Here is a 26,035-nt window from a genome sequence, read left to right as displayed (position 1 = left end):
TTTTCCCTAAGCAGAAAGACAAAACACCTTCCAAAGCCCCTATCCCATCTTGGTTCTCCTCGGGAACCAAAGCCAAAACCAGCTCTTCCAGACACATTTTCATCAACAAAGTTCAGTCCCATCTGAGGGGGGAGGATTTAGAAGGGGCTTTGACCTGGGGGGGAAATTGCATCACCTCTTGTGCTACTAACTAGGGATTTTTGTCAATTATGCTAATTTGTTAAACATATAAAAACTGTGCTCACCCCGTGTGGGTGGGCTTTCGTGGACATTTTCCATGTTTGCCCCAGAGGCCTCCAGTAAAGACCAACCTTTATATGACCTCCTCCACTGATGTTACCTGGGAAGGGTGTGTTGTTTCATTTATAGGTTCTTAAGGCATCCCTATCCCGAGGGTGATCCCGCTGGTTCTGCTCGGTAACACAGGATCCCTGTGAATGCCAGTGCTGCAGGAGGAGCCAGCACACCCCAGCTGAGAGCTGGCCTCTAAAATCGTGCCCTGCAGGCAGTGAGAGCACCTCGAGCACAGCACTGGCTCCAAACCGAGCAGCTTTGGATGCAGGATGAAGGAAGAGGGCACCAGACCAGGATCTTTAATGGGAAACTCCTCCCTGCCAGCTCAGCAAGGTGAGAGGGACTTTGTGATGAGGAGACTGCGGGAGCTGGGCCTGGTTAGTGTGGAGAGCAGAGGACTGAGAGGAGATCCCATCAATCCATATAAATATATCCAAGAGGTGTCAGAGGATGGTGCCAGACTCTTTTCAGTGAGAGGACAAGCAGCAACACCACAAACTAAAACACAAGAGGTTCCACTTTAACATGAGGAAGAAATTTGTTCCCTGAGGGTGGAAGAGCTCTGGAATAGCTGCCCAGGGAGGATGTGGAGTTTCCCTCTCTGGAGACATCCCAAACCCACCTGGACACGTTCCTGTGTCACTGCCCACCCCCTCTGGGATCGCTCTCACCTTCAAGCCAGTGCTCTCTGCCTCAGAGCCTTTGTCCACACCCGTGATGTAGATGCCCAGGGAATATTCTGCTCCTCCTCGGATCATGAGGCCCAGGGATTTGCCTTCGTTCAGGACCAGATTCACCTGCAGAGGAAGAGGAAGGGACATTTATGTGGTGTCCAAGTGCTGCCCCAAAGAGAGGTGGGACACAGCCACAGAGCTGCACCCCTGCTGTGCCCTGGGTTGGACAGCAGCTCCTGTGGGATTGAGGGGGCAGCAGGGACACCGGGAGGAAAAGCCAGCTCTGGAGGCTGAGAGGCTCAGCTAAATATCGGTGGATTTTCAGCCATAAATCAGCAGATCCACGGCAGTTTTCCTCTCTCTCCTCTTACAGGTATCTCTCAGGGGTAGAGACCGACCTGAGAGCAACCCCCAAAACCCCAAGAGCACCAGTGGGGTGATGCCAGCCAGCACTGGCTGTGAATTCCCCCTCTGGCACCCCTGCCCTGTGCAAACAGAGCCATGATCCCTCTCCACCCAGACTGGGAATGAGCCCAGCCCAGTCCTCTGCCCTTCCTGGTGCAGTGCTGGCTGTGCAGGGCCACTCCAGGTGCTCTCCCCACAGGGGCATGTGCCTGATTATCTCCAATTAACAATGCCAGGACAAACTTCCCATCAAACAAACATCCAGCATATACTGCAGAAGATATTTCACATTTCCCACACCCTGCCAGGCAGCACCTGCACAGATGTTCTCCCCACCAAATGCTGATTTGCAAACCCAGCTCCCACCTGCCTTCCTCCACCCTCTCCTCCTCCCAGGGCCTGACAATATTTGGAGGTTCAGCTGATAATTTTGAGTGCATGAGCCAGCCTGTGCTCTGCTCCCTTGAGGACTCTCCATTTAAAATGGCCTTTGTTCACTCGCTGCATGACACTTTCTAAATGAATAACTCCAGGCTTGTTTTTTTGCTTTGCTCCCAAGTTTTAAGTCACTTCTGGAGAAAAGTAGACAGCGGGAATAAAAACAAATGAGAAAAGCCAAAATGTGTTTCACATTGATAGAAACAACCAGGAACAGGCTGTTCGTAAAGGGCTTTTATACTGAAACTCCTTCACTGCAGTCAACCCAAAATCTTGCACATTTACCTGGATGGAAAAATAATTCCCAGCCTCAAGTCAGTAATTAATCCATCTTTCTAGAGGACACAGCATCACAGAGGGAATTCAGGCCAGTCTTAGAGTGGCTGGTATTGAAAACCCATTTTCTGTCTTGGTGATAGAAACACAGCAATCAGCAGCAGGACACAAATCTACCTAAGGCTGCACATTTTGGACTTACAGAAATGGATGCAAAGCTGGAATGAGAACTGTCAGACATCAACTACCTGTACCAGCATCCTTCTCTGAAAAAAACCTGATGTTCCCTGGTTTCCTTTCCCTGCTTTAGAGTGCAGAAAGTGCTGGAAACAATTTTAGCATTGAAGGATTGTAAAGGAATTGTAGAGACCTTCACGCTTCAGGCTGGAGAGATGAGCAGGGCATTGAACCCACCCCAAGGAGCAGCTGCCTGTCACATCCAAGGGCAGTTTGGTTTTCTCTTCACACAGAAACCTTACTCTGGACCACAGAACACTTTGCTGAGTGGTTTTGAAAATTAGGAAAATATTCAACTTTTCTGAAGGGCTGTTCCCTCCCGATCTGTCTGATGGCATTTGGGATTTCCGTGCTGTAAGTTTTTCACCCCACTGTGGCTGTAGCTCTCAAAAATTCCCCAATGTCGAGAAAAATACAAGTAGGAGGGATGCAGCAAGGTGCCTGGAATCACAGATCAGGGCAAAATACACTGGGAATGACAACATTCTCTCTCTAAGTCCCTGCATGACATTTTTATGTGCTGGGCTTAGCAACAGGAGGGGCAGCTCTGCATCCAGACATTTCCATTTCCCTTTAACACTATCCTGGTAAGCTGAGAAGCTGCTCCCCCCACATGGGGAGAGCATCAGATGGAGTAAGAGATACCCCCTGTCCCTCTGCAGCTGAGGTGCTGCCACGTGAGCTTCGTTCACCCCTGCACCGGGCAAACCTGCCCTTCCAGAGGCAGGAAAGCCACGGCTACAGAAAGCCTGGAGCCACGAAAACCAGCAAACCCGAGCAGCGTGGAAAAACCTCAGCACTCCTGCACAATACATCGCTGCTGGCAGCCCAGAAAGTCGGGTTGCTGAGGGCTTAATTGCATCTCTTAATCAGCTAATAGCTACAGCTCCCTGAATGAGCCCTGCGGCAGGAGCTGCCGGGAACAGAGTGGCAGGGAAACAGCCAGGGAGCATCCAGCTCATGGACACACTGCAGGTTTTGGGAAGGGCTGGGGAAGGGAGTGAGTGCTGGCAGGCTCAGGGGGGTCAGGCTGGGAGGGAAGGAGGAATGGAGGGATAAGCTGATGGCCGGGATGAAGCGAAGGCTGAGCCGCTCCATGCCAAGGGCTTAGGGATCACAGGGGACAATTTGCAGTCCCTTCCCAAGGGTCTCTGTCTCCAGGGATGGGCACAGCGCAGGCGTGGTGACGGCAGGGGTGGCCCTGCCATGCTGGCTGTCCCAGGCACAGCAGTGCCACACTCCTGCCAGCCTGGCCCCACACACGGCTCTGCGGTGACACTGAGGCACGAGCGCAGCTGTGCTGCCCAAGGAGGGAGCTCAGCCGGTGACCAGGCTGATATTCCCAGTGGTTCCCAGTGGTTCCCAGTGGACAGTGATGATCCAGGGCCCCTCTGGGAACAGACCCTCGACACAGCATTCCCTGGGCCAGGCCCTTCTGCTTGGGCTTTTCCACTCAGGCTGGCACACGTGTGATGAACCCTCTGGTGCCAAGGCTCGGGCCAAAGAGGGCATTTTGGTTCCATTTCCACTTCATGCTTCTTCCCTCCTCCCTGGCTGAAGCTCACCGAGGGTGAGAAGCTGTAACACCCCACAGGGAGAGCTGGGATCACTCTGAGCTCCTAAATCCAGACTGTGCTGACACCAGGCAGCAAACAAGGGCAGCTGTTCTGCGGGGAAAACTGAGGACTTCGGAGAGTAATAGAATGGTTTGGGTTGGAAGGCATCTTAAAGCCCATCCAGTGCCACCCTGCATGGGCAGGGACACCTCCCACTGTCCCAGGCTGCTCCAAGCCCCAGTGTCCAGCCTGGCCTTGGACACTGCCAGGGATCCAGGGGCAGCCCCAGCTGCTCTGGGCACCCTGTGCCAGGGCCTGCCCACCCTCCCAGGGAACAATTCCTGCCCAATATCCCATCTAATTCTATCATCCTTCAGCTTAAAGCCATTCCCTGTGTTCTGTCCCTCCATGCCCTTGTCCCAAGTCCCTCTCCAGCTCTCCTGGAGCCCCTTTGGGTACTAAAGGCACAGTAACATCCAGGCAAGGTCACCCCCCACACCTCGCCAGGCATTCCCAGGCTCACCATGGCACCATCACTGCCCAGTGCCCACCTCCTTCCCTGTGCCATTCCCAGGCTGTGCCCAGCCCCAGGCGACTCCTGCATGCATCACACAGGAACACTGGGAAGTTCAAGGTCACAGTTTTAATTTCTGTCTCAACACTGAAACATCTGCCATCTCCTGTAGCAGGAAATGAAGGGGGAAAAAAAAAAAAGCCATAATCAGTGAGGCATTTGCTCCGAGCTGATTCCTGCACAGGATTCCTTCTGTCTGGGTTTATGGAATTACCTGTTGACAGATTCAATTTTGCCATTAGAAAAAGGCCTTTCAGACAGGAATTAGCCTGCCCCAGTACGGCTCAGCACACGGCTGTGTGGCTGAGGAGCTTTCAGCCACGTTGACAGCTATCTCCAGGCCATTACTGCTGCCACACAACACAAACGGCACTTCGGGAGGCTGGCAGGGCTCATCCTCCTCCTGCTTCCTGAGGAAACCCCACAGTTTGTGTCTAGACATCCTACAAACAGCGAGTGCGGGGAGGCAGAGCTGGCTCCCAGCCATTCACTGAGTCCTGGGAGCAGCTGGGGGGTGCCAGAGCCACCAGAGCTGTCCCAGTGTCACCCCCTGCCCAGGGCAGCTCCCTAAGGCCACACCAGGACTCGGGCTGCCACTTCCAAGGGTGTTCAACAGCACCACTGGGGACAGGGAGCAGCTCCCAGGGCTGAGAGGTGACACCAGAGCACAGGGACAGTGACCAAATCAAATCCTCTGCCCATGCCAAGCCTCAGTCCAGCTCCTGCTGAGCCCAGCACTGCCTCCTCATGGGGCAAGGCATGGCTCACCCAGCAATTGCCACTTTTGGGTGCTTTTTCTGCTCAAAGTGCCTAAAAACGCAATGAAATGGAACTGCTGCCCCTCAGGGTGAGCTGAGGTGTGATCCAAAGGACATTTTGGGGTAAGTCTGCTGGGACAGAGCTACAGAATGCCCGAGGCAGAAGGATGACTCCTGGAAACATTCAAGGCCAGGGTGGGTGTGGCTCAGGGCAAGCTGGTGTGGCTGAAGATGCCCCCTGCTCACTGCAGCGGGTTGGATTAGATAGGATTTAAAGATCCTTTCCAACCCGAATCATTCCACGCCTTTAATCCCCAAGGCACCAGTAGCTCACACCCCATATCCCAATCCCAGAGGGAACCAAACCAGCCCCCCACCAGCGTGGATATCCTTAAAGCTGTAAACAAAATCAACCCCCAGCAAGGTCAGAGCGAGCAAACCGTAAGAGATGTGGGGAGCTGGATCATCCACACTGAAAATGTCATCACAAACCAACAGAAAGAAATCCTTCCTTTCCTTCTCCTGCATCTCTTATCCTTCAAGTAGGCACCAGCAGTGTCTCAAACATTCAAACCACGCAATATTAGCGTGGATATTTTATATATATATATATTTTTTTAATAATAATTACAGCTACTTTTGGCTGCAGAACTGCCTGAAGAAGAGGAGATGTTCACACTCTCTTTATGACGTTTTCTTTCTTCTGCTGCACCGAGAGCTTGAAGGAATAAGCAGCTCCCCTGGCAATAAGGACATTAAGGCACCAATTCAGCTGATGGAATGGTGCTTCTCAGAGAACTCGCAGCCCAGCACTGCCAGAGTGCTCTGCACACTTCATCTTCCTCCCAGCTCAGCAGCACCTCCGAGTTTTCGCTGTCTGAGGGCTCCCAAAGTGCTTCTAATGAAATCAGCTGTTGATCCAAGTCCATCAATGACAATTCACAGCACAAATGGCCCTTGCTGCTGCTGTGACAAATCCTGAGGACTTTAAGCCTGGAGAGATGATAAAAATCCAAGTTCTCTGAAGCAGAAGGGGAGCAGAAGGGAAGCAGGTCCCCGCTTTCCAGCGAGCAGTGACATCCTGGATGGGGCTGGGGGCTGTCACCTGTGTGTCTGACACCTGCTGTGGCTGGCCTGGCTCCAGCAACGTTTCCCAGAGCTTTGCACTAGTGCAAACCCTCCCTTTCACACCTCCTGACCACTCCATCTGCGGGCACAGGGCTCTGACGAGACGCTGGATTCACCAATTCCAACCACAGGAAAATGCTAAATTTGGAGAATACGGCACCTGCCACACACAGCACAGACAAGGAAAACAAGGATCTGTAACACCTTGCACAGCCCCAGGCTGAACCTGCCAGCAACTCCTTCAGCCTTGCATTCCCTGTATTCTCACATCCCGTCTCCAGAGCCATCACTCGTGGTAGGTCAGGTCTGCACCAAAAAGCTGGCCCAGATCTCAGCACCCCCTGGCTCACCCAGAACAGCCTCTGACCCGAGCTCGGGGCAGGCTGGATTCTGCCCAGGGTAGGATGGGCAAAGCCAAGCCAGCTGCCAAATCCCAATCCCCAAATCCCTTCGGTGTGGATTCTTCCGCAGCTGGAGGTGAAGGAATCCCAGTGTCCACAGGAAAATGTGGACAAAGCCACAGGGCAGGAAAGCTTCCTTTGGAGCTGAACCACACTGCCCAAAGCCACTCGAGCTCAGCCAGACCCCAACCACCCTGTTTCACACCTCATCCCACCAGGATGTTCCCACAGATCCCTGGACAGAGCAGTTACACCATCACACACCTCACAGTGGTGGCTTCCATTTCAAACCTTGGGATAACAAATCCTTCACTTCTGGATAATCATTTTATTAAACTTGGTGACAAATGACAAACCCGTCCTTCCAGGCATGCAGATGTACTGCAGGAAGAGGCAGCCACACAGGGATATTTCCATTGCCTGAAGAATGCCAGATGCCTCCACCAGCCTTGAATTTAACCTTGGAAAAGCTGGAAATATCCCTCAGACTCTGGTGGTGCCGCAGCCGTGCTGAGCTGCAGCAGTGGATTCGCTCGCTCCAGCCTCCTGCTGCAGGGCTGGAGCTGCTCTGCTGTGCTCCCCCAAACCCTGCCTGTTTGAAAGCTTTGGCAGATTCATTCCAGGACATTCAGATCGATTGGAAATAGGAGAGAGTGGGGATAAAAAAACCAACCAACTAATTCTTCCTTCAGAGTGTAAAACCGCCCACAAATCAAACAGGCCTCAGTGCCTGTCAATTCTGGTTGACTGGGCTGCATTAACCAGGGATTTGTTGCATTTATTTGCATTTTTGTGAACAGAATAACCCCACTTTCAGCAGTTAACTACATCTCTGTAGCTACCTATAAATCTACACACACAAATGAAAAGAGAGAAAACTGGAGGCAGGTTGTTCCCCCGCTCTGGGACACGTTCTCACCCCTCCATGGGGCTCAGTAATTCAGGACACAGCGACTCAGCTCATCCATGCCCTGCAGGCTGCGTGCACAGAGTGTCACAGCAAATAACCCCTCTGCACCACCAGCCAGGGCAGGCTCTGCTTGCTGCCAGCAGCCTTGGACCGGGGGGAATTGCTTCCCCCATCAGCTGGCACAGCAAGGCACCTCTGGATACGGAGGTGTCTGGGCAGCCTTGAGCATTTCAGAGCTGTGGCAGGCAGTAATTTTCTTGTTTTCTGGTCTTACAGATGGGAAATCAGGAGTGGAGGCTATTGCAAAGTGCATTCCAAGCCCTGTGCACTTAAAGCAGTGACCAGTGTCCCTGCTGGCATGTCACCAAGGAGTGGGGCCAGCAGAAGGCTGAACATTCCCTCTGCATCCCATCCCTGAGAGCTTCAAATATTTCCTGCAGTTTTCATGGATTCTTCCCAGGTTAACAGAGGGGCCTCCAGTCCCTGTCCTGGGGTCAAAGCGTGATCCTCTCCTGGAGAGAGTCCAGAGGAGGCACCAGGGGGATCAGAGGGATGGAGCAGCTCTGCTGGGAGAGCTGGGATTGTTCAGCCTGGAGAGGAGAAGCTTTGGGGAGACCTCATTGTGGCTTTGCAGTGCCTGAAGGAGCCACCAGGAAACCTGGAGAGAGACAAATTCCAAAGGATGGAGTGGCAGGATAAGGAGGAAGAGCTTCAAACTGTCAGATAGTAGGGTTAGATGGGATATTAGGAAAGAATCCTTCCCTGGGAGGGTGGGCAGGCCCTGGCACAGGGTGCCCAGAGCAGCTGGGGCTGCCCCTGGATCCCTGGCAGTGCCCAAGGCCAGGCTGGACATTGGGGCTTGGAGCAGCCTGGGACAGTGGGAGGTGTCCCTGCCCATGGCAGGGGTGGCACTGGATGGGCTTTAAGGTCCTTTCCCACCCAAACCAGTCTGGGATTCTCTGCTGAAGCCAAAGGGCCGCCTGACTGCGTGGAGCAGCACCAAGGAATGGAAGGACACAAGCTCAGATTTCTGAAGAGCCACTCCTCACACCTGGGCAAAGGCTGCTGAGGCCAGGAGGTCACCAGGACGAGCAGGAGCACACCCAGGGCTGGCACATCTTCCCAGGGCTCTGCAAGTGGCCAGGACCACACGAGGCTGAGACAGAGGCAGGGGACACTCAGCTGCAGGGTTTTGAGCATTTCATGTCCACACACAGCGAGGACTGAAGGAATGCTGTGCACAGAAACAACTCCTCCCCACAGCTTTGCAGAGCTGCTGCTGCTCTGTCAAGGTGACACGGGGTGGCAGGGGGTGGGGGACACCAGCCAGCAGCGCCTGCTTTTCTCCTCTCCTTAAAAGTAAAAATAATAGGCCCTTCTCCCTTGTGGCCCACATGAATATTGCATCAGCAAACTGCCTCATCCTGTATTAGATTTTTCTCTCCCTCTGGCTGAGATGGGAAGCTCCCAGACCCTTCCACAGCGTTTCCAGGAGCTGAGGACATTTTGGGCACAGACAGAGCGACAGCAGGATAAAAGGATGGAAACAGTCGGGGCTCTGAGCAATTCTGTGTCTTTGGGAAGCCAGTGCTCCCTCCTGGGACAGTGTTTTGATATCCCATGGGTGGCAAGGAGGAAATCCACATCCTGCTTGTATAGGCTGGGGCTCCCTGTCCATCCGTCCCTTCGCTCCACGGGCACCTGGAGCAGTCTGCAGTGACAACCTGCAGGCCTGGCTGTGAGGGAGAGGAGACATCAAATCCCTGAGATCAGGTATTGCAGCTCAGACACCCTGTGCTGGCTTCCCTTACACCGAGGTCTGTTTAAAGGAGGGCAGCTCACAGCAAGAGAGCAGAGCTGGAAATTCCAGGTGCTGATGGTTCCCTTCTGTCAGAGGCCCGGGATGCAGGCCCAGCACTGGCCACACTCCCCTGGTGTCACTACAGAAAACATTCCTTTTTTCCCTCACCGGGGTTTTCCCTCAGGCTGCCTCTCCCCAAATGGAAAAGGAAAATAATCTGGTTTATTTTAGAGCTTTCTTGGAAGAGAAAAATTGGGGGTGAGGGTTTTTGTTTTTTTTTTTTTACTTAGACAAAATTGCCAAGAGATCCAAGAAAGCCTCACAGGAACACTTGAGGAAAGATCTGGAATGCAGGAGGAAAGGCAGGAATGCACTCTGGGATCCAGCCCTCCACATCCATGAGTGGCACAGATTGGAAGAGACCTTAAAGATCACCCAGTGCCACCTCCTGCTATGGGCAGGGACACCTTCCACTGTCCCAGGCTGCTCCAAGCCCCAATGTCCAGCCTGGCCTTGGGCACTGCCAGGGATCCAGGGGCAGCCCCAGCTGCTCTGGGCACCCTGTGCCAGGGCCTGCCCACCCTCCCCGGGAACAATTCCTTCCCAATATCCCATCCAGCCCTGCCCTCTGGCACTGGGAAGCCATTCCCTCTTGTCCTGGCACTCCAGGTCTTGCCCAAAGTTCCTCTGCAGCTCCCTTGGAGCCCCTTTAGGCCCTGCAAGGTGCTCTGAGGTCTCCCCAGAGCTTTCCTGTCTCCAGGCGGGACATGGATGTCAGTCCCTCGATGTCCAGCCAAACATCCACGTGTTGGGAAAAGCCTTAAAACCCACTCCTGGTTTGGTGGCTGTTCCTGGCAGGACCCTCCCTGCCAGAGCAGGCTGGACAATTCCTTCCCTCCAGCTCAGCTTCTCCCTGTGTCAAAGGGGAACAAAGCCAACCCATCCCATCCTACTGCACTCCTCGGGGCACACAGGGGAAAGCTACAGCCCAAGGGACCAAACCAGGATGCTAAAGGAGAGCCAGGCCATCCCAATGGAGAATCACACAGACGACAAACCCAGGAGGAACAAAGAGGGTTGGGATCTACATGGGAAGAGGCCCCCAGGGCTGTGTCTGATCCCTCTTTGCTCACCTTCTTCTCATCGCCCTCCTGCAGGAGCTGGAGGTGGCTCCTCTTCTCGCTGTCCCTGCGCAGGGAGCTGTTCTGGTGGTGGGGCAGCCCCGTGGGAGGGGACACGCTGCGGCCCTGCGGGTCCACCCACGTGTAGATGTGGTTGGTGACATAACCCCCGGGGATGCGCCCCACCGAGTGCACCGACAGGTTCAGCTTCTTGCAGCCCTTCAGCACCTGCAAGACAAGCCAAGGACAAGGAGTTAATGCCTACCTGGACTTCAGGGGGACACGGCTTTGCACTTCTTGAGGCTCAAAGATCTCCAGCTCCTCTGCAGCCACCAGCTGAATGATGGAGCTGCATAAAGAGGTGGTGGGAAAAGCTGGGATTTTTCTATTCTCTCCTGGTGGCAACAGAGTTAAGGCAAAGCTGCTGCTGCTGGGGAAACATGGAGAAAACCTTTCCCGTCAGCCAGGGAAAGAACAGAGTGAAGCAAAGTGGGGAGGTGAGGTGGGCAGAGCTGTGCCCAGGATGGGCGGAACCCGGGACTGAGCAGCTTCCGCAGCTCTGGAGAGGAGTCAGAGCAGGACAGGGAGCAGTGCTGGAGGAAAGCAGCACTGGTCCCTGTCCAAAGTCCCTCTCCAGCTCTCACGGAGCCCCTTTAGGCACTGGAAAGTGCTCCAAGATCTCCCTGGAGCCTTCTCCCCCTCCAGGCTGAACATGGATTTCAGCCTCTCAGTCACCGTGCTGGCAGCAAACAACAGCCAGTGTGGGAAAAGCCTCAGCTCGGCCCCAGCTTTGTCCCCACAACTCCAGCCGTTGGAACAGCTCCTGATGCCTTCAGGGAACATCGACAGCATTCCCAGAAATTCAGCCACGGAGTTACCAGCTGCCTTCCCCGGCACAAGCAGTCAATTAACGAGTGCAATAATTACTAAACGCGCACACACACTTACACCAGCACGCACAGAGATGACCTTGGGGCCCAGAGGAGGTGATTTGCAATCACTCCTCTGCCCCTCCAGCTTCCACTGTGAGCAGCTGACACAGGAAACTTAAATTAACACAGAGGAGTTCTCCCTGGGGACAGCTGTAAACGCTGATCCCTCCAGAGGCCTCGGGAACGTCAGCACTGCAGCTCTGCTCTCAGAAAGGAGGTGTTTAGGGTTTTTTTCCCCATATATACATCATTTTGATGAGCTGCTCCTGCAAGGTCTCCTGTCCCCACTGAGCAGAGAAGCTGCTGAGCAAAGCTTGTGGCTGGGAAGAACTAAAACCAGCAGCTCCTCAGTAAAGGGTGAAATTGTCAGTAATACTGGGCTGGCTGGATCCCAGCCCTGAGCTGGCAGAGCTCCTGTCCCTCCCTGCCAGAGCCACAGAGGATCCAGCTCAAACCTCACTGCAGCCTCTCCATCACACAGAGCAACTTGGCTGCCAACTTGTCACGTGCTGGCAAGGTCACCGTGTGCCCAGAGGGCTGGCACAGGGGCTGCCCAGCCAACAGCCCCATCAGGATACCTGCAGAGCGCTTCACCCCCCTGGGCTGCTCACCAGCTCCAGCCCCTGTTCCTGCAGCTTCCCATCCCTCAAACACATCCTTGCTGTGATCTCCTCCCTCCCTGCAGGCACACGGAGCCCAGCTGGGCTGGCAGAGGTGCTCACCATGCCCAGTCTCACTGGGATGATGGAGCAAGTTCTAAACCCTCTGCCCGCTCCATGGGACCACTCTCCCATGGGCACTGTGGCCGTGCCAGGCTTCAAGGGCACAGAGCAGCTTCCTGAGCCAAAGCTGCCGCACAGCCAGGCTCAGGATGGGCTGAACTCCATGGAAATCAAGGAACTGGGGGTGGCAGGGACCCTTCTCAGCTACCCCAGAGCTACCAGGGCAAGGGATCCCTGTGAGATGGGGTACAGGACCCCCTGAAATGTTCTTTGTTCACCCAAACTGGAGCCATCTCTATAAAACCTCTTCTGAGTCTGCATAACATCATCGTACCCCTGTACCTAAAATCCTGTGTCCAGTTTTGGGCCCCTCAATTTGGGAAGGACATTGAGGGGCTGGAGCGTGTCCAGGGCAGGGAATGGAGCTGGGAAGGGGCTGGAGCCCAGGAGAGGCTGAGGGAGCTGGGAAAGGGGCTCAGCCTGGAGCAAAGGAGGCTCAGGGGGGACCTTGTGGCTCTGCACAAGTCCCTGACAGGAGGGGGCAGCCGGGGGGGTCGGGCTCTGCTCGCAGGGAACAGGGACAGGAGGAGAGGGAACGGCCTCAGGCTGGGCCAGGGGAGGCTCAGGGTGGACAGCAGCAGGAATTTCCCCATGGAAGGGGTGGTCACGCCTTGGAAGGGGCTGCCTGGGGAGGTTTGGAGTCCCCATCCCTGGAGGTGTTTAAGGAAAGACTGGACACGGCACAGGAATCCCCTCCCTTCCTCAGACAATCCATCCTGGCAGGGCAGAGAAGGAGCAAAGGAAACCCTCTGGGCTTTGTACCACACAGGGGAGACACCGGGCACAGGAGAAGGGACCAGGCACAGGCAGGGGTTCCACGCTGGGCACCATGGAGCATCACAGCCTGCCCCGGGGACAGGGCAGAGGTGGCGGCTGAAGCCTGGCACAGCCACTTAACCTCAGCCAAATGCCAGCCCCTGGCAGGGCAGGCACAGAGCAGAGCTGCTCTCTGCAGGCACAGTGAAGTTAGCAGGGATGAGAGCCCAGAGATTTACACGGGGATTTTTATGTCCCCCTGCAGCTCCCTTGACAGGGCCACCATGAGCACAGATCTCGGCGCAGGGAGATGTTTTATGCATGAAGGTGACAGCAGAGAGCCCCAGGGGAGGGGAGCAGCTGCACAGCTGGAGGCAGCAGGACCGGCCAGGGCTCCCTGGCAGCCTCCAAACAAGAGGGGACACAAAAGGAGGAGTGAACAGAAGCTGGCAGTGCCCACCAGGACATTGCTGGTGACACTCTGGGGAGTCCTTTATACATTTACTGAGGTCTCTCCAGCACTCAGTGAGAGAAGCAGTGTCCTGCCCAGCACAGAGTTCCCTTCCCAAAAAACCCTTAGCCCAGGGCACGGCTGGAAGAGGAGCCCATCAGAGACCCTCCTGTCCTTAGGAGCCCTTCAGGACACAGCTCTGGTGGCCTCTGAGCCACCTGCACTGGCTCAGTGACCAGCTCCTTTTGGACTTGGCCACTTACTGACCTGCATCTTTCGGAGACCCTTTGGGTGATCCCAGGCCGGGGAGGACAGTGACACCCACGAAAGATTTTTAAGGGACTTTTAGAGGGACTTTTCACAAGGATATGCAGTAATAGGACAAGGGGGAATGGCTTCACGCTGAGGGATGGCGGAATTAGAAGGGATATTGGGAAGGAACTCTTTCCTGTGAGGGGTGCAAACCCGTTCCCCAACCTGGTGACCACTAAAGTCAGTTCTGCTCAAACATCAGAGCTTCCAGGAAGCTTTTTGTTCACCAGGCACGAGCTCTTCAAACTGCAGCTGCCACGGCTGTGAGAGGACATGAGAGGGAAGCAGCTTTCCCTCGCTTTCGCTGGGATAACAGCACGGCATGTGCTCCACACTGAAGCACAGCAGGCACGGGGACAGGATTTGGCACAGATCTGCAAAACCTTTGTGCAGCCACACTCTGAACCAGACTTTAACAAAGCGCTTGGCACCAGGAGCTGCAGAGTGATGAGGCACCAGGTGAGCCCAGTGGGAGAAGCTTCCACCTGCATCCAAACCAGGACAGAATCCACCAGCAGCTGCTGTGCTGAGCTCCGGGAGAGCAGAGTTTCCATCCATCTCCCCGCACAGGGAGAAATGCTGCACTTCCCCTCTCTTTCGGGTTTTTTTTCCCCTCAGGTTTTACCAAGGCCAGACCTCACCCCTGGGTGTCCCTGTCTGCAGGGAGGGCTCAGAGCAGGGCCCAGGCTCTGCTCTGTGGGGCCCAGCAATGGGACAAGAGGAACGGGCAGGAACTGATCCCAGGAAGCTGCATCTGGACATGAGGAAGAACTTCTTCCCGGGGCAGTGACCGAGCTCTGGGACAGGAGCCCAAAGAAGGTTTCACCACTGTGTCCTCCCTCTTGGAAGCCTTAATCCTGCTGGTCCCTGTGCCCAGCTGCTGCTCAAGCGTTGAGCACTTCACTGTCCCCATTCCCAGTGAGATGCCACCATGCCACCAGGCTGGCACCAGCCCTCCAACATTGATTTTGCTGCCAGCCCTGCTTATGAAGCCACCACAGCAAGAGAGAGGGCCAGAACCTGCCCACACAGACAACACAGATCATCCCAGCTCCCTGGGAACAAAAGGAGAAGCTTTTCAGCAGAGTTCTTATCACAGAATCCCAGGATCACTGAGGTTGGAAAAGACCTCCAAGGCCATCAAGTCCAAGCTCTGACTGATCACCACTTTGTCCCCAGCCCAGAGCAGAGTGGCACGTTCGGCCCTTCCTTGGACACCTCCAGGGATGGGGACTCCAAACCTCCCCAGGCAGCCCCTTCCAAGGCCTGACCACCCCTTCCATGGGGAAATTCCTGCTGCTGTCCACCCTGAGCCTCCCCTGGCCCAGCCTGAGGCCGTTCCCTCTCCTCCTGTCCCTGTTCCCTGCGAGCAGAGCCCGACCCCCCCGGCTGCCCCCTCCTGTCAGGGACTTGTGCAGAGCCACAAGGTCCCCCCTGAGCCTCCTCTGCTCCAGGCTGAGCCCCTTTCCCAGCTCCCTCAGCCTCTCCTGGGGCTCCAGCCCCTTCCCAGCTCCGTTCCCTGCCCTGGACACGCTCCAGCCCCTCAAAGTCCTTCCCAAATTGAGGAGACCAGAACTGTCCACAGGATTTGAGGTGGCCCCAGCAGTGCCCAGCACAGGGGGACACTGACAAAGGACAGGCTCTGGGTGGGAATTCTACAAGGGAGAATTTTTTCCTCCCACACTTTGTCCTGTGCACAGTGACTGCAGAGATACCCCACAAACCCACAGCAGAACTCATCCTGCGAGTTTTCTGGGATATCAGGTTATCTGATGGGCACACTGAACCTTACCCAGCCACCGTGAAATACCAAATTTCACCTCCTTAATGCTGTGTGCAGAATCACACAGCGCAGGCTGCATCTCCATCTCCTTTCTCAAGCCATTCCAGGGATTTGTTGTTCAATGCTGCTGGGTTTTGCTCCAGCCTCAGATAAGATTTGGCTGTGCCCCATCTCTGATGTGTTTGAGGACCGAGGGGTGGAAGGTTTAGGGCTGGCACCACAGCGTGCAAGCTCACCTGCCAGCAGCCCAGCTCAAAGAAATCATTGATGTGAATTAGTGCCAAAACCTTTAGCAGGGAAGCAGTCACCAAGTGCCCAGAAATGTCATCAGAAGCAGCAAGTGCCAGACAGAGGGGCAGATTGATTCCATGAGGCCACTGATCCCCTAACAACACTCCATTTAATTATCTGTCGAGCCCTCTGAGAGGGAAGGAGACCGTTTAAAGTGATGAAAAAAGGCAACACACATCTCATGTGCCACAATTACTTTTAAAAAAAACCCCATAAAACCCAAACAGCTCCCAGTGCATCATATCCTTTCCTAGGGTCCAGCCTTGCAGCCACCACCCTTCTGAAACCCCGCCAGTCTCACATCACTGAGGGCCTTCCTTTCCCATCTTCCCCATTTTCCTCCTCATATTCCCCACTTCCCAAGGGCCCTGAGAGGCTGTGTAACAGCAGCTCCAAAAATCCCCCCGGGAGGAGCACAGATGTCAGAAATCAATGGCAATTCATCACCGGCATCCTTGGGGCAGCCTGCCCAAACCTGCCTCTTGCAGGGACGCAGCCCCCTCCCTTCACCTTCCCTACTCGTGAAAGGAGCCATCAGCTCCCCTTGAGGCCGGAGTGGGGAGATCCCAGCTGGATACCAGGAGCATTAACTAGGACCCATCCTCCCCCTTGCCACAGCCTCAAGCTGCGTTTCCTCCCGGCAGGAACAGCCCCGCTGGAGCTGGTTTGGCTCAGGGATAATGGGCACTGGGATAATGGGCATGGGATAATGGGCATTGCTCTGCTGGCCAGCTCCAAAGGTCAGTGCGGAGGTCATCCATCAGCAAAGCATCAGGAATTTGGCACCACGTCCCAAAAAAAGTGAGGCACAGGCTTGGAATAAAGCAGCAAAGGGAAAGAATTGCTGAGATACCACAGGAGGGAGGCAGAGGGAGCTTTTCCAGCACATTCCGGCACCGTGCAGGCAGCGATCGCAGGAGTTTGTCCAGCCACTGTTTCCTGCTCCATCCCAGGGTGCTCCTGCTGGACCGAGGGGCTCAGGTGGGTTTAGGCTTGTGGGATCAGACGGACTGAGCAAAACAACCCTACTGCCCGTGGGAATGGAGCAGCTCCCTGTGGCTGCTGGAGAGGGAGGGGGCTGCAGGGCAGGACCACAGGAGCTTTTACAGGGAGAGGGATTGAGCCACATCAGCTAAAAGGCTCCTCTGCAGAGACAGGACAGCAGGCACGGGCACTTCCTGCCCGCAGAACGTCTGCTCCAGGGATCAGCTGCAGGCAGGAGGGATAAAAGGCCATGGCAGCTCCCACTGCACACCTGGCTAAGGCCAAATTTGCCAGGTGAAGCAGGCAGAGACTGTCCCCTGCCGCAGTCTGCAGATGTAAATAAGATGTTTTGGATCAAGTGTTGCCCAGAGAAGCTGTGGCTGCCCCTGTGTCCCTGGAAGTGTCCAAGGCCGGGCTGGATGGAGCTCGGAGCAGCCTGGGATAGTGGGAGCTGTCCTTGCCCATGGCACTGGATGAACTTCAACCCAAACCAGCGTGGGATTCCATGAATTTAAGTCTATCCCATGCCCGTGCTGCCTGACAAAGCACAGGGAGCTGGATCTGAGCAGAGGAAAGGGGAGCCTGGAATACTCTGACGTGGTCAAACAACTCATCCCTGAGTGGGAACGAGAACTGGAATGAGGAAAAGGGAAAAGGTGACACAGAGGAGGTGGGGAGAGCAGGACACGGAAGGATGCTGAGGGTGATGCCTTAGGTTTTAACTTTTATATTTTTCAAATCCTGCACTGCCTGGTGTGTCACTCTGAAGTCTCTTGTAGCCTGTTCATTTCTGCTCTCTCGTGCTGGGCAGACATAACAAAGCCTCTCCAGGCCTGCTCTCCAAGGACACCCAGACCGTCCCAGGCCCAAAAACTGTAAACCAAAAGCCTCTAAAGGGGGGGGCAAGCTGTGGGGAAAACTGAAACTTTAATTGGAGAATTAACCCTGCTATGCCAATGAACCAAACCTATAAAAGTGTGAAGAACTCGTGACCTGGGTTCCATCTTGGGGTGCATTTTGAGAACAGCCTCAGGCTCCCCAGGGGTACCTTTGAAGGCCTTTCAGATAAATACCTGCCTTTATTCCCTTACTCCTGTCTAGTCTCTGTTTCTAGGAGGCCTCTCAAGGCATCAAGGGAAGCACAGATGGAGGGATGGCAGCGGTGCCAGGGTGACACAGGGGGATGCAGGGGTGACACAGCCTCCCTGCAGGAAGACAAATGCAGGAGGCCCAGTCCAACCTCCCCCCCTCTCCCAAGGCAAAGGACAGCAGTTGGGCTTTCAAGTAGCGGCACTTATGCAAATCAATGCAAATCGATGTATAATTATGGTGATTGCACACATTTAGCCCCACGGCACCGGGAAGCCCACGTCCCTTTCACCGGGAAAGGTCAAGTGAAACCTTAGCTCCAGCACCTTGTCCCCAGGCCCTCCAAGGGCTGGCACACCTCCCCGTGCCCACTCTGCAACCTCCCGCCCCTCTGAGCCGGTCCCTGCCCGGTGCAGCCCTCAGGCAAGCCCAGGACAATTCTAAAAAGAGCAGAAAACGCCACATAATTGTGGAAACAAAACCAAACCAAAGCTGTTTGGGTGCTTTTAGTGCAGGGGGAAGGCATGAGGGAAATGTAGATTAAAGCTCCCTCCTGCTTCCTGGGCTCTTCTCTTTCTGCTCCACACCAAGCACTGCTGCAAGGAGCGATGTGAAGCACCACCAAGGGCACGCTGTCTAAACAGGGTTCATCCCTTGGTGGAAAAACTTCGGAAGGATCAATGGGGCGAAGTGAGGAAGACTCTGGGTTAAGCACCAGGGACACGCAGGCAGAGCCTGCACAGAGCAGAGCCCCCTCCAGCCTTCCCTGCCAGCACCTCCCACCCCGAGGGGCTCCGAGGCAATTCCTGAGCCCAGCAAGAAGCAGCTGGCAGGAGCAGAGCTCCTCCAGGGCTCGGCTTCACCTGGATTTACCAAGCACTTGGTGCTCGTGACAGGGAGAACTCACAGAGCATCCAGTCAAAAGAACCCAAAGCAAATCAAGTGCTTTGTCACTTTAACTGAAGGCATTTAGAGCTGAATAATTCTCCCTGGCGTTGAGGAAAGTGTCCATAAATACCCATCCTCTTCCCCGAAGACAGGGGAACTGGGTAAAGGATATTTTAATTCACCACTTCTGACACTTTTGTTTTCTTCCAATGGCCACCAGAAGGAAATAAGCATTTATTCAGGTTATCTTATCAATTTCTCAGCTGAGGCAAAACTGTTTCTTTACAAGGAGCCCACTAAATACCATTGATGCTGCAAGAACTCCAGGATGCCCTGACAATGCTCACCCTGATGAACAAGCCAGTCCTGCTGCCAAGTCCCATCATCCTTGCATTATGAGGAGAGGAGAGATTAAGGCCCTCGTTCCAATCTTTTGCATCAGTATAAAGTCATTTGATTTCATTAGGGCCGATTGTGATTTGCTGGGGAAATGAAGGGAAACAGATGAGTAACGAACTTGCCCACTGAGGGAAATCAGTGGCAGAGCAGCAAATACAACTCCTAACCCAGGTGGAGCAGCCAAACCCCCGTTCCCACAGCCCCTGGCTGGGTGTGCAGGTTCACCCCACCCCAGGCCGCACGAGGAATTCATGTGGAAGCTCAGAGGAGCTCACAGTGCCAGGGCAGCAGCACCTGGGCCCTGTGGGCAGCTCCAGTGCCCAAAGCTGCTCCACCACAGCTCCAGATCTGCCTCTGGAACCAGGAGCATCCCTTGCCCCATCCACGCTCTGCCACTGCCATCAGCCCTCCCCCTTTAAGGAGCTTTAAAAATCATTTTAAATGCGGATACCTCCAAGCTCAAGAGTGACCATTTTCCCTCCCCCTTTTTCCTAGAGGGAGATCCCGGTGCCTTTACACTTTCCACCCTCTCCCTCCAAGCCCAGCTGACCACAGGAACTGAAATGGAATCCGTTTGCAGGACAGAAGGGCCCAGCAGGAGCCCCTGGCATCGCACAGCACCTGCCTTTTAAGCTGGGAGCGCTTTTTTTGAGCGCAGTTTTGGGATTTTTGTTTCTAAGCAGATCCAGAGATGAAGGAAGAGATTACCAGTCTAACTGTTGGGGTGGATGCGAGCCACATCCTCCTTTTCCAGGCTCCAGCTCCCTGAGCTCCCTTGGGAAGGGGAGAAGTTTCAAGCCTCTTTCTTTAGTGCCTTCTAAAAATACAGAGCTGGCGATAAGCACACAGCAGTTAAAGGAACACGGCTGATATCCTCACAGAATCAGGGATCAATGGATTCCCTTCACTCCTCAGCCATCCCAGCTGTGGCTCAGGGTGTTCATCCGCAGCTCCAAGCACTTGGAAGGGTCAAAACCCAACCCAGCCAAGCTGCATTCGTTCCTCTGAGCCATGCCCACAGTGCTGTGGTGATTAAATAATCAGTGTCAGGTCATGAAAATCAATTAATTAGGCATCACAAGAAACAATGAAATGAAATTTGCTTTACTGTAAGCTGTCTGGAAAGAAAAATGGCTCTAAATATGTTTCTGAAGCTCAGGGCTGCACATCTCTGCTGTCATTTCTGAGAGGTCTTTCAGCAATCCCACACCTGGGAGGCCCTTTCTGCCTCTTATGAAATATTAAGGTCCCTGAAGAGATTTCCTTGTTTGCCAGCATGAAAACCCATAGTAATAGGACATAAAAGGAATTTTAGTGTCCTTTTAATTATTCTTAAATGCCCACTTGACACTTCCATCAGAGCAGGAGATGGAAAGGCTGGAGGGAGTGAAAAGCCCTGCTGGACCAGAGAGATGGTGGTGGCTGGGGATGGGATCCCCCTTCATCCTGGGGTGGGGTGTGATGTGATCCCCCCCGATGCAATCCTCTTCCACCACAGGTCAGGGAGGCGATGGGATCCCTTTGGATGTGATCCCCCTCCCTCCCCAGGCAGGGCTGTCCCAGGGACACACAGGGCATCACGGCAGTGCCATATTCCGGACGCCTCTGCCTTGTCACCCGCAGCTCTGCCTCATCCCAAGCTCTCCCCAAATCCCTCCAGCGCCTCTCCACAGCTGGAAAACCCAAAACAGGGCACTGGAACACTTGAACTACCCCAGTTCCTCCAGAATAAACTCAATTCCAGCCCGGTGACTTTGGCAAAGCCACCACCCATTTACACCAACACCGAAGAATCAAACTCCCCAAGCCCAGCACAGACTAATTAGTGGAGTTCTCGTGGTTTTGGTCAAGCTGATCCAGATTTGCCCAGCTGTCAGCAGGAAAAGCAGGGCCAATGGTGGAACCAGTGCAGCTCTTGGAGCCTGGTGTAGCTCATTAAGCCAAATTCTAAATCAGGAATTTTTCCACTTTTCACTTTCTCTCATCCCCCCCCTCCTTAAACGTCCTTTTATTCAAAGGACACAAAAACCTACAGCAAAGCAAGAAAAGTAAAGGGTGGGGAAGAAAGGAGTGTGAATTTAATGCCAACCCCAGAGTATTGGGGAAACACCTCCCTGGATAACATTTTGATGGTCTAAAGCCACGAACACGTCGATTTTAAATCCTCTTGGATAAAATGTGACAGCTTATCAATACAAACTCTCAGCACCACTGCTAAAATACAGCAGTATACACTAAAACACAACGGTATATATGCTATAAATAGTAAAAGAAATATATATATAGTGTACAGACACAATATAATGTCCTAAATAGCAAGGCTGATAAAAGCCAAGCGAGCTCTAAAAATATGGCAGACAACACAAACTTCTCCACTCACCCCATAATTCAAATGCTGGTGATCTTTTGCTAAAGCGCACTCTTGAATGCTGCAATGATGGAGCTGTAATTGTAATGGAGTCATTTAATTTGGATTTGGATGAAACAGCTGAGGGCAGAGCAGACAAGGCATCAAACTGCCGTGCTCACAGAAAGGTTAAGAAGCTGGGCATTAAGGGAATTGATTTGGAGTGCTGAGGTAATCTCGTGGTTGAAGTCAGAGCGCCACTTCTTATCTAATTTTCACTAAAACATCTGCAAGCACCGCTGCACTGGTCAGAGGCCACCAGCGAGTTTTGAGCTGGGACATCACGCAGGTTGCTCTGCCCAGCATTGTGGCAGGTCTCATCTGCTGCCACCGTTTCACTTTGGGTGCATCACTGAGCGATGCCTGAAAATTCCAGGAGTGAACAGAAATTGCTGCTACCCCACAGCCAGTGCCTCTCTCCTCCTCGAGAGGAGGGATAAAAGCAGCTGGGCTGCTCCAGCACGGAAAGGCAACAGAGCTCCCACGACTCGTAAAAGGAATGCAGTGGCTGCTGTGGGAACGCTCATCCAAGGCTGCACAAACAAATCCAGACCTTGCATTTACTCTCTGCTCTGTCTGAGCAGCTGCCTCGCTGCCACAGCCACAGCTGGGCACCCCGGCAGGCACTGAGTGGGTCTGTGGCTCAGGAAGTTTGTCACGCTCAGCCCAGGCTGCACGATGTGCCCGGGAGCTTTCCCGAGCCTGGCACTGCAAGAAGGAGCTCTGACAACTTCTGTCAGCGCAGCACGTTGTGCCTGTGACGGAGAGCAGGGCTGCCCTGGCCAGACAGCTCCGTGCTGCAGGACAGCCAGGAGGGAAGGGCAGCAGCAGCCGGAGCATCACTGCACGCGCAGGGACAGGAGCCGAGCTTTGATCAGACACGCTCTGGCTGAGGGAGCTCGCACAGCCCCTCCTCTGAAGCAGCAGGCAGCGTCTGAGAGATCAGCTACACAGCCAGGGGCTTGTGTTAACGGAGTCTCTCTCCTCAGCTTTCTCTCTCTCTATTTGATCCTGAATACAGTATACGCACGAATTCCAGGACCAAACTCAGCTCTGGTTTACCACAGTATCACGGAATATTCCGAGTTGGAAGGGATCACAAGGATCATCGAGTCCAACTCTAAAGTGAACAGCCCATAAAGGGGTCAAAGCCCCAGTCCTGGGGTTATGAGCACCATGCTCTGACCAGCTGAGCTGATGTTTCCCTGCCCACTGACCCACTGCAGGGCACACCAAGAGCCACCAGTGAGGAGGGCAGGACACAGCGAGGTTTGCTCTGCCTGAGGACACCAGACCACAGCCAGAGGCCTTTGTAGAGCGGTCAGTGTGCCCAGCCGGAGCCCCAGATCTCCCAGGTTTCAAGGGAACGCAGAGAGCACAGGACCAAGCCACCCACCACCACCTCTTGTCCCCGCAGCTCTGACACTCTGAACGACACCCCAAACATTGGGCTGAGGTATTTGCACCTTAAACCTTCAAATGCTGCCCTCGAGTATTGCTGAACATGATCTCTTCTCTTCCCCCCTCCCAAAAGCAGCACCTGAGGGCAAATTAACACTTACTGAATTTTAGAATCTCCAAAGGATTTATTGGAGCTGTACTGTAAATCACTCTGCCACTCTTCCCAAGCAAAATGTTTCCACCACCACGACGTGGGTCATAAAAACCCTTCCCAGCTGTGAAAAGAACCCAGGAGCTCAAGAAGGTGCCAGCACAGGGTGAGTGATGAATTTGTTGTTGAAAGAAGTTCAGTTCACAAGGAGACAATTTCTAAGCTGCTTTTTCCTATCAGGCTCATATTAACAAAATATAGCTCTTGGCAAGCCACATCCTCCAGGAATTATTTCTGTGCAGGAAGCACTTAGTTTCACTCAAAATTAATAATGTCTAAAAGGCATCAATTACATTTTATTAGAGAACAAACAGAAAGTGATGTGAATTACCCAGCAGAGTGGGATGAATTGGAGATGAAGTCATGGAGCAGAGCATTCCTGACACCTGGTTCCTCTCCATCCCAATGCCATAACCAAAATATGGGGGTGTTTGCAATCTCCAAGGCACAAAATTGCAGACTAACAACTGAAAGCTTGCCCTGCTGTTATCCTGTCATTAGGAACAAGAAAAAAAGAATTCCTACAAACCTTTCCTTTGGTTACCAGGGACTCATTTCCAGCCTGGAAGTCGTGCCCTGGCCCAGGGCACTGATTTAGAGCACAGGTAGGCAGGGAAGAAGTGTTCAAAGCTGTGACAGATTAATGCTCTGTTGGAGGAACGCTCCACATGGAACAGGCTCCCAACAGAACCACTTTAGCTTATTACGGAAAAATTAAGGCACAAACAGCTGGAGAACAGCCTTGTCACGCCAGATCCCAGCTCTCCATACGCTGCCTACAAATTGCTCCTCTAGAAGTCGATTCTCCAGCTCGATGGGTTTGTGCCTCGGGAACGCTCCAAGCCCACCAGCCCCCAGATCAGCTCTGGGAATGGTTTGGGACACTCAAACCTGGATTTGCCTCAGAACCCCGCGTTTCAGCTGAAAAATCTCACAGTTTATGGAGTTCTCCCCCCCCACATTAAACCTTTTATCGATAGCCCCCATGCTGGTACGGACCACAACAGGTCTCCCGGGCATGTGGAGCCGTGCTGGGAGAGCGGGAGCCCTTCAGTTGTGTAACCGTTCTCCTTCTCCTCCTGGAACATTCAAGGGGGGATCGGGGATCTGCTCCTGCCCCGGGCACGATGCAGCCCTGGGAGGGGGCTGCTCTGCTTCTCCGTGCCTCAGTCTCCCCATCTTTGCGAGGAGAAGCCCACTAGAGCGGCTGGAGTACATCCCTTAAAACGCGGCTCACGCAGATTTCCAGGTTCCACGAGCTCCTCAGGCTGCAAGCGAGCCACGAGCAGCATCGCTGCGTTTCAGAGGCGCGACAGAAGCGCAGCACGAGCCCGCCGTGCCCAGAGCCACCCCGGCAGCTCGGTCCCTGCCGGGCCATCAGCGGCACCGCTATTGCCACCGCAAACTTTGCGGCCGGGCTCCGCGCACGGCTGGTCCCGCACGATGTCGCCGGCGCGATGCAAACCCGGAGCTGCTCCGCTCCGCCGAGGGCTGCGGGGGTCCCAGCACCGCGTCCCGGAGAGCGGCCCCTGGGGGCTCCGGTCCCACCGGCTGGCGGGGATGGAGCCGGGGAGGGATGCGGCTGGACGGGGCGTACGGGGACAAGAGCCAGGGAGGGAAGGAAGCAGCAGCGGGGGGACACGGGCAGGCAGCGGAGAGGCAGAGCGGGACGGGGCGCGCAGCAGAGCCCGGGATAAGGCGGGATGGAGGAAACACCTACCGGAGCCCGGTGCGGAGCAGCCTTACCTTGACCGCCTCGGCGTGGGTCACCCTGTCCAGGGACTTGCCGTTGACCCCCAGGATCTGATCGCCGACGCGCAGGCCCCTCCCGCTCGGCCAGGGAGCCCGGCTCCACCAGCGACACGTAGATGCCCACGCCGTGCTCGGCGCCGCCGCGGATGCTGAAGCCCAGACCCTCGTGGGCTTTGCTCCGGCGCAGCGTCACCTGCCGCAGCTCGCCCGGGACCACCGGCGGCGGGGCAGGGGGCGGCGGGGGGCGGCCGGGCGGCGGCAGGTAGGGCCCCTCGGCCGTGTACTGGTCGAAGAGGAGCTGGTCGGAGCGCGGCAGGACGAGGCGCAGCAGCGGCAGCAGCTGCCGGCGGCGGGGCCCGTCGAGGAGGGCGCGCAGGGAGCGCACCAGGTCGCAGACGTTTGCGGCGGCCGTGGTAGGCGTTGAGGCAGAGGATGAAGCGCTCCCGCTCCGCCTCGCTCAGCAGCGCCGTGAGCGCCTGGTGCAGCCGCCGCACGTTCGCCGAGAGCGGCCGCGGCGCCGGCCCCGCCGCCGAGCCCAGCGAGCCCGACGAGGAGGAGGAGGAGTGCACGGACACGCCGTCCAGCTCCGCGCTCATCGCGGCGGCACCAGAGCCGCACCGGGGGATGGAGCGGCCGGAGCGCGCCGGCGCCGCGCCGGAGCAGAGCCAGGCGGGGCAGGAGCGCAGCCCCCCGGGCAGCTCCGGTGCCGGCCGGCCCCGCCGCTCCACCTGTCCGTGCGCTCGCCGGCGGCTCCCCAGGAAGTGACGCGGCCGCTGTTGCCGGGAGACGGGTTATACAGAGCGGCCCGGCGGCGGGACCGGACCCCCCCGCCCCGCCCCAGCGCCCCGCCCCCGCGGGACCCGCAATTAGCGCGCCCGCTCATCAGCGCTCATCGCCGGGCCGAGCCCTGCCCTGCCCTGCCCGCGGCTCGGCGCAGCGCGGAGCCCGCGCAGGTGGGAGCTGCGCAGGATGGAAAGTCTTGCCACCCTTCCTCAGCGCTCCCGGGATGGATCGCGTCCATCTC

General features: G+C 55.2%; 1 protein-coding gene across 1 annotated transcript in view; it reads right to left on the bottom strand.

Annotated features, from left to right (window-relative positions):
* The window catches only part of WHRN (whirlin), a 46,524-nt gene extending 20,789 nt beyond the window's left edge, over window positions 1-25,735 (bottom strand). The window contains 5 exon segments of the mRNA XM_039561775.1: window positions 966-1,091; window positions 10,586-10,801; window positions 25,006-25,083; window positions 25,085-25,411; window positions 25,413-25,735. Of these exon segments, the coding sequence (XP_039417709.1) occupies window positions 966-1,091; window positions 10,586-10,801; window positions 25,006-25,083; window positions 25,085-25,411; window positions 25,413-25,607 (942 nt within the window). The 5' untranslated portion in view covers window positions 25,608-25,735.
* Between the last annotated feature and the right edge of the window lie 300 nt (window positions 25,736-26,035).

This window comes from Corvus cornix, chromosome 17 (genome assembly GCF_000738735.6).
Source record: "Corvus cornix cornix isolate S_Up_H32 chromosome 17, ASM73873v5, whole genome shotgun sequence".
NCBI classification, from domain to species: Eukaryota; Metazoa; Chordata; class Aves; order Passeriformes; family Corvidae; genus Corvus; species Corvus cornix.
The sequence above is the reverse complement of the archived record's forward strand: the minus strand, read 5'-3'. Positions and strand labels throughout refer to the sequence as shown.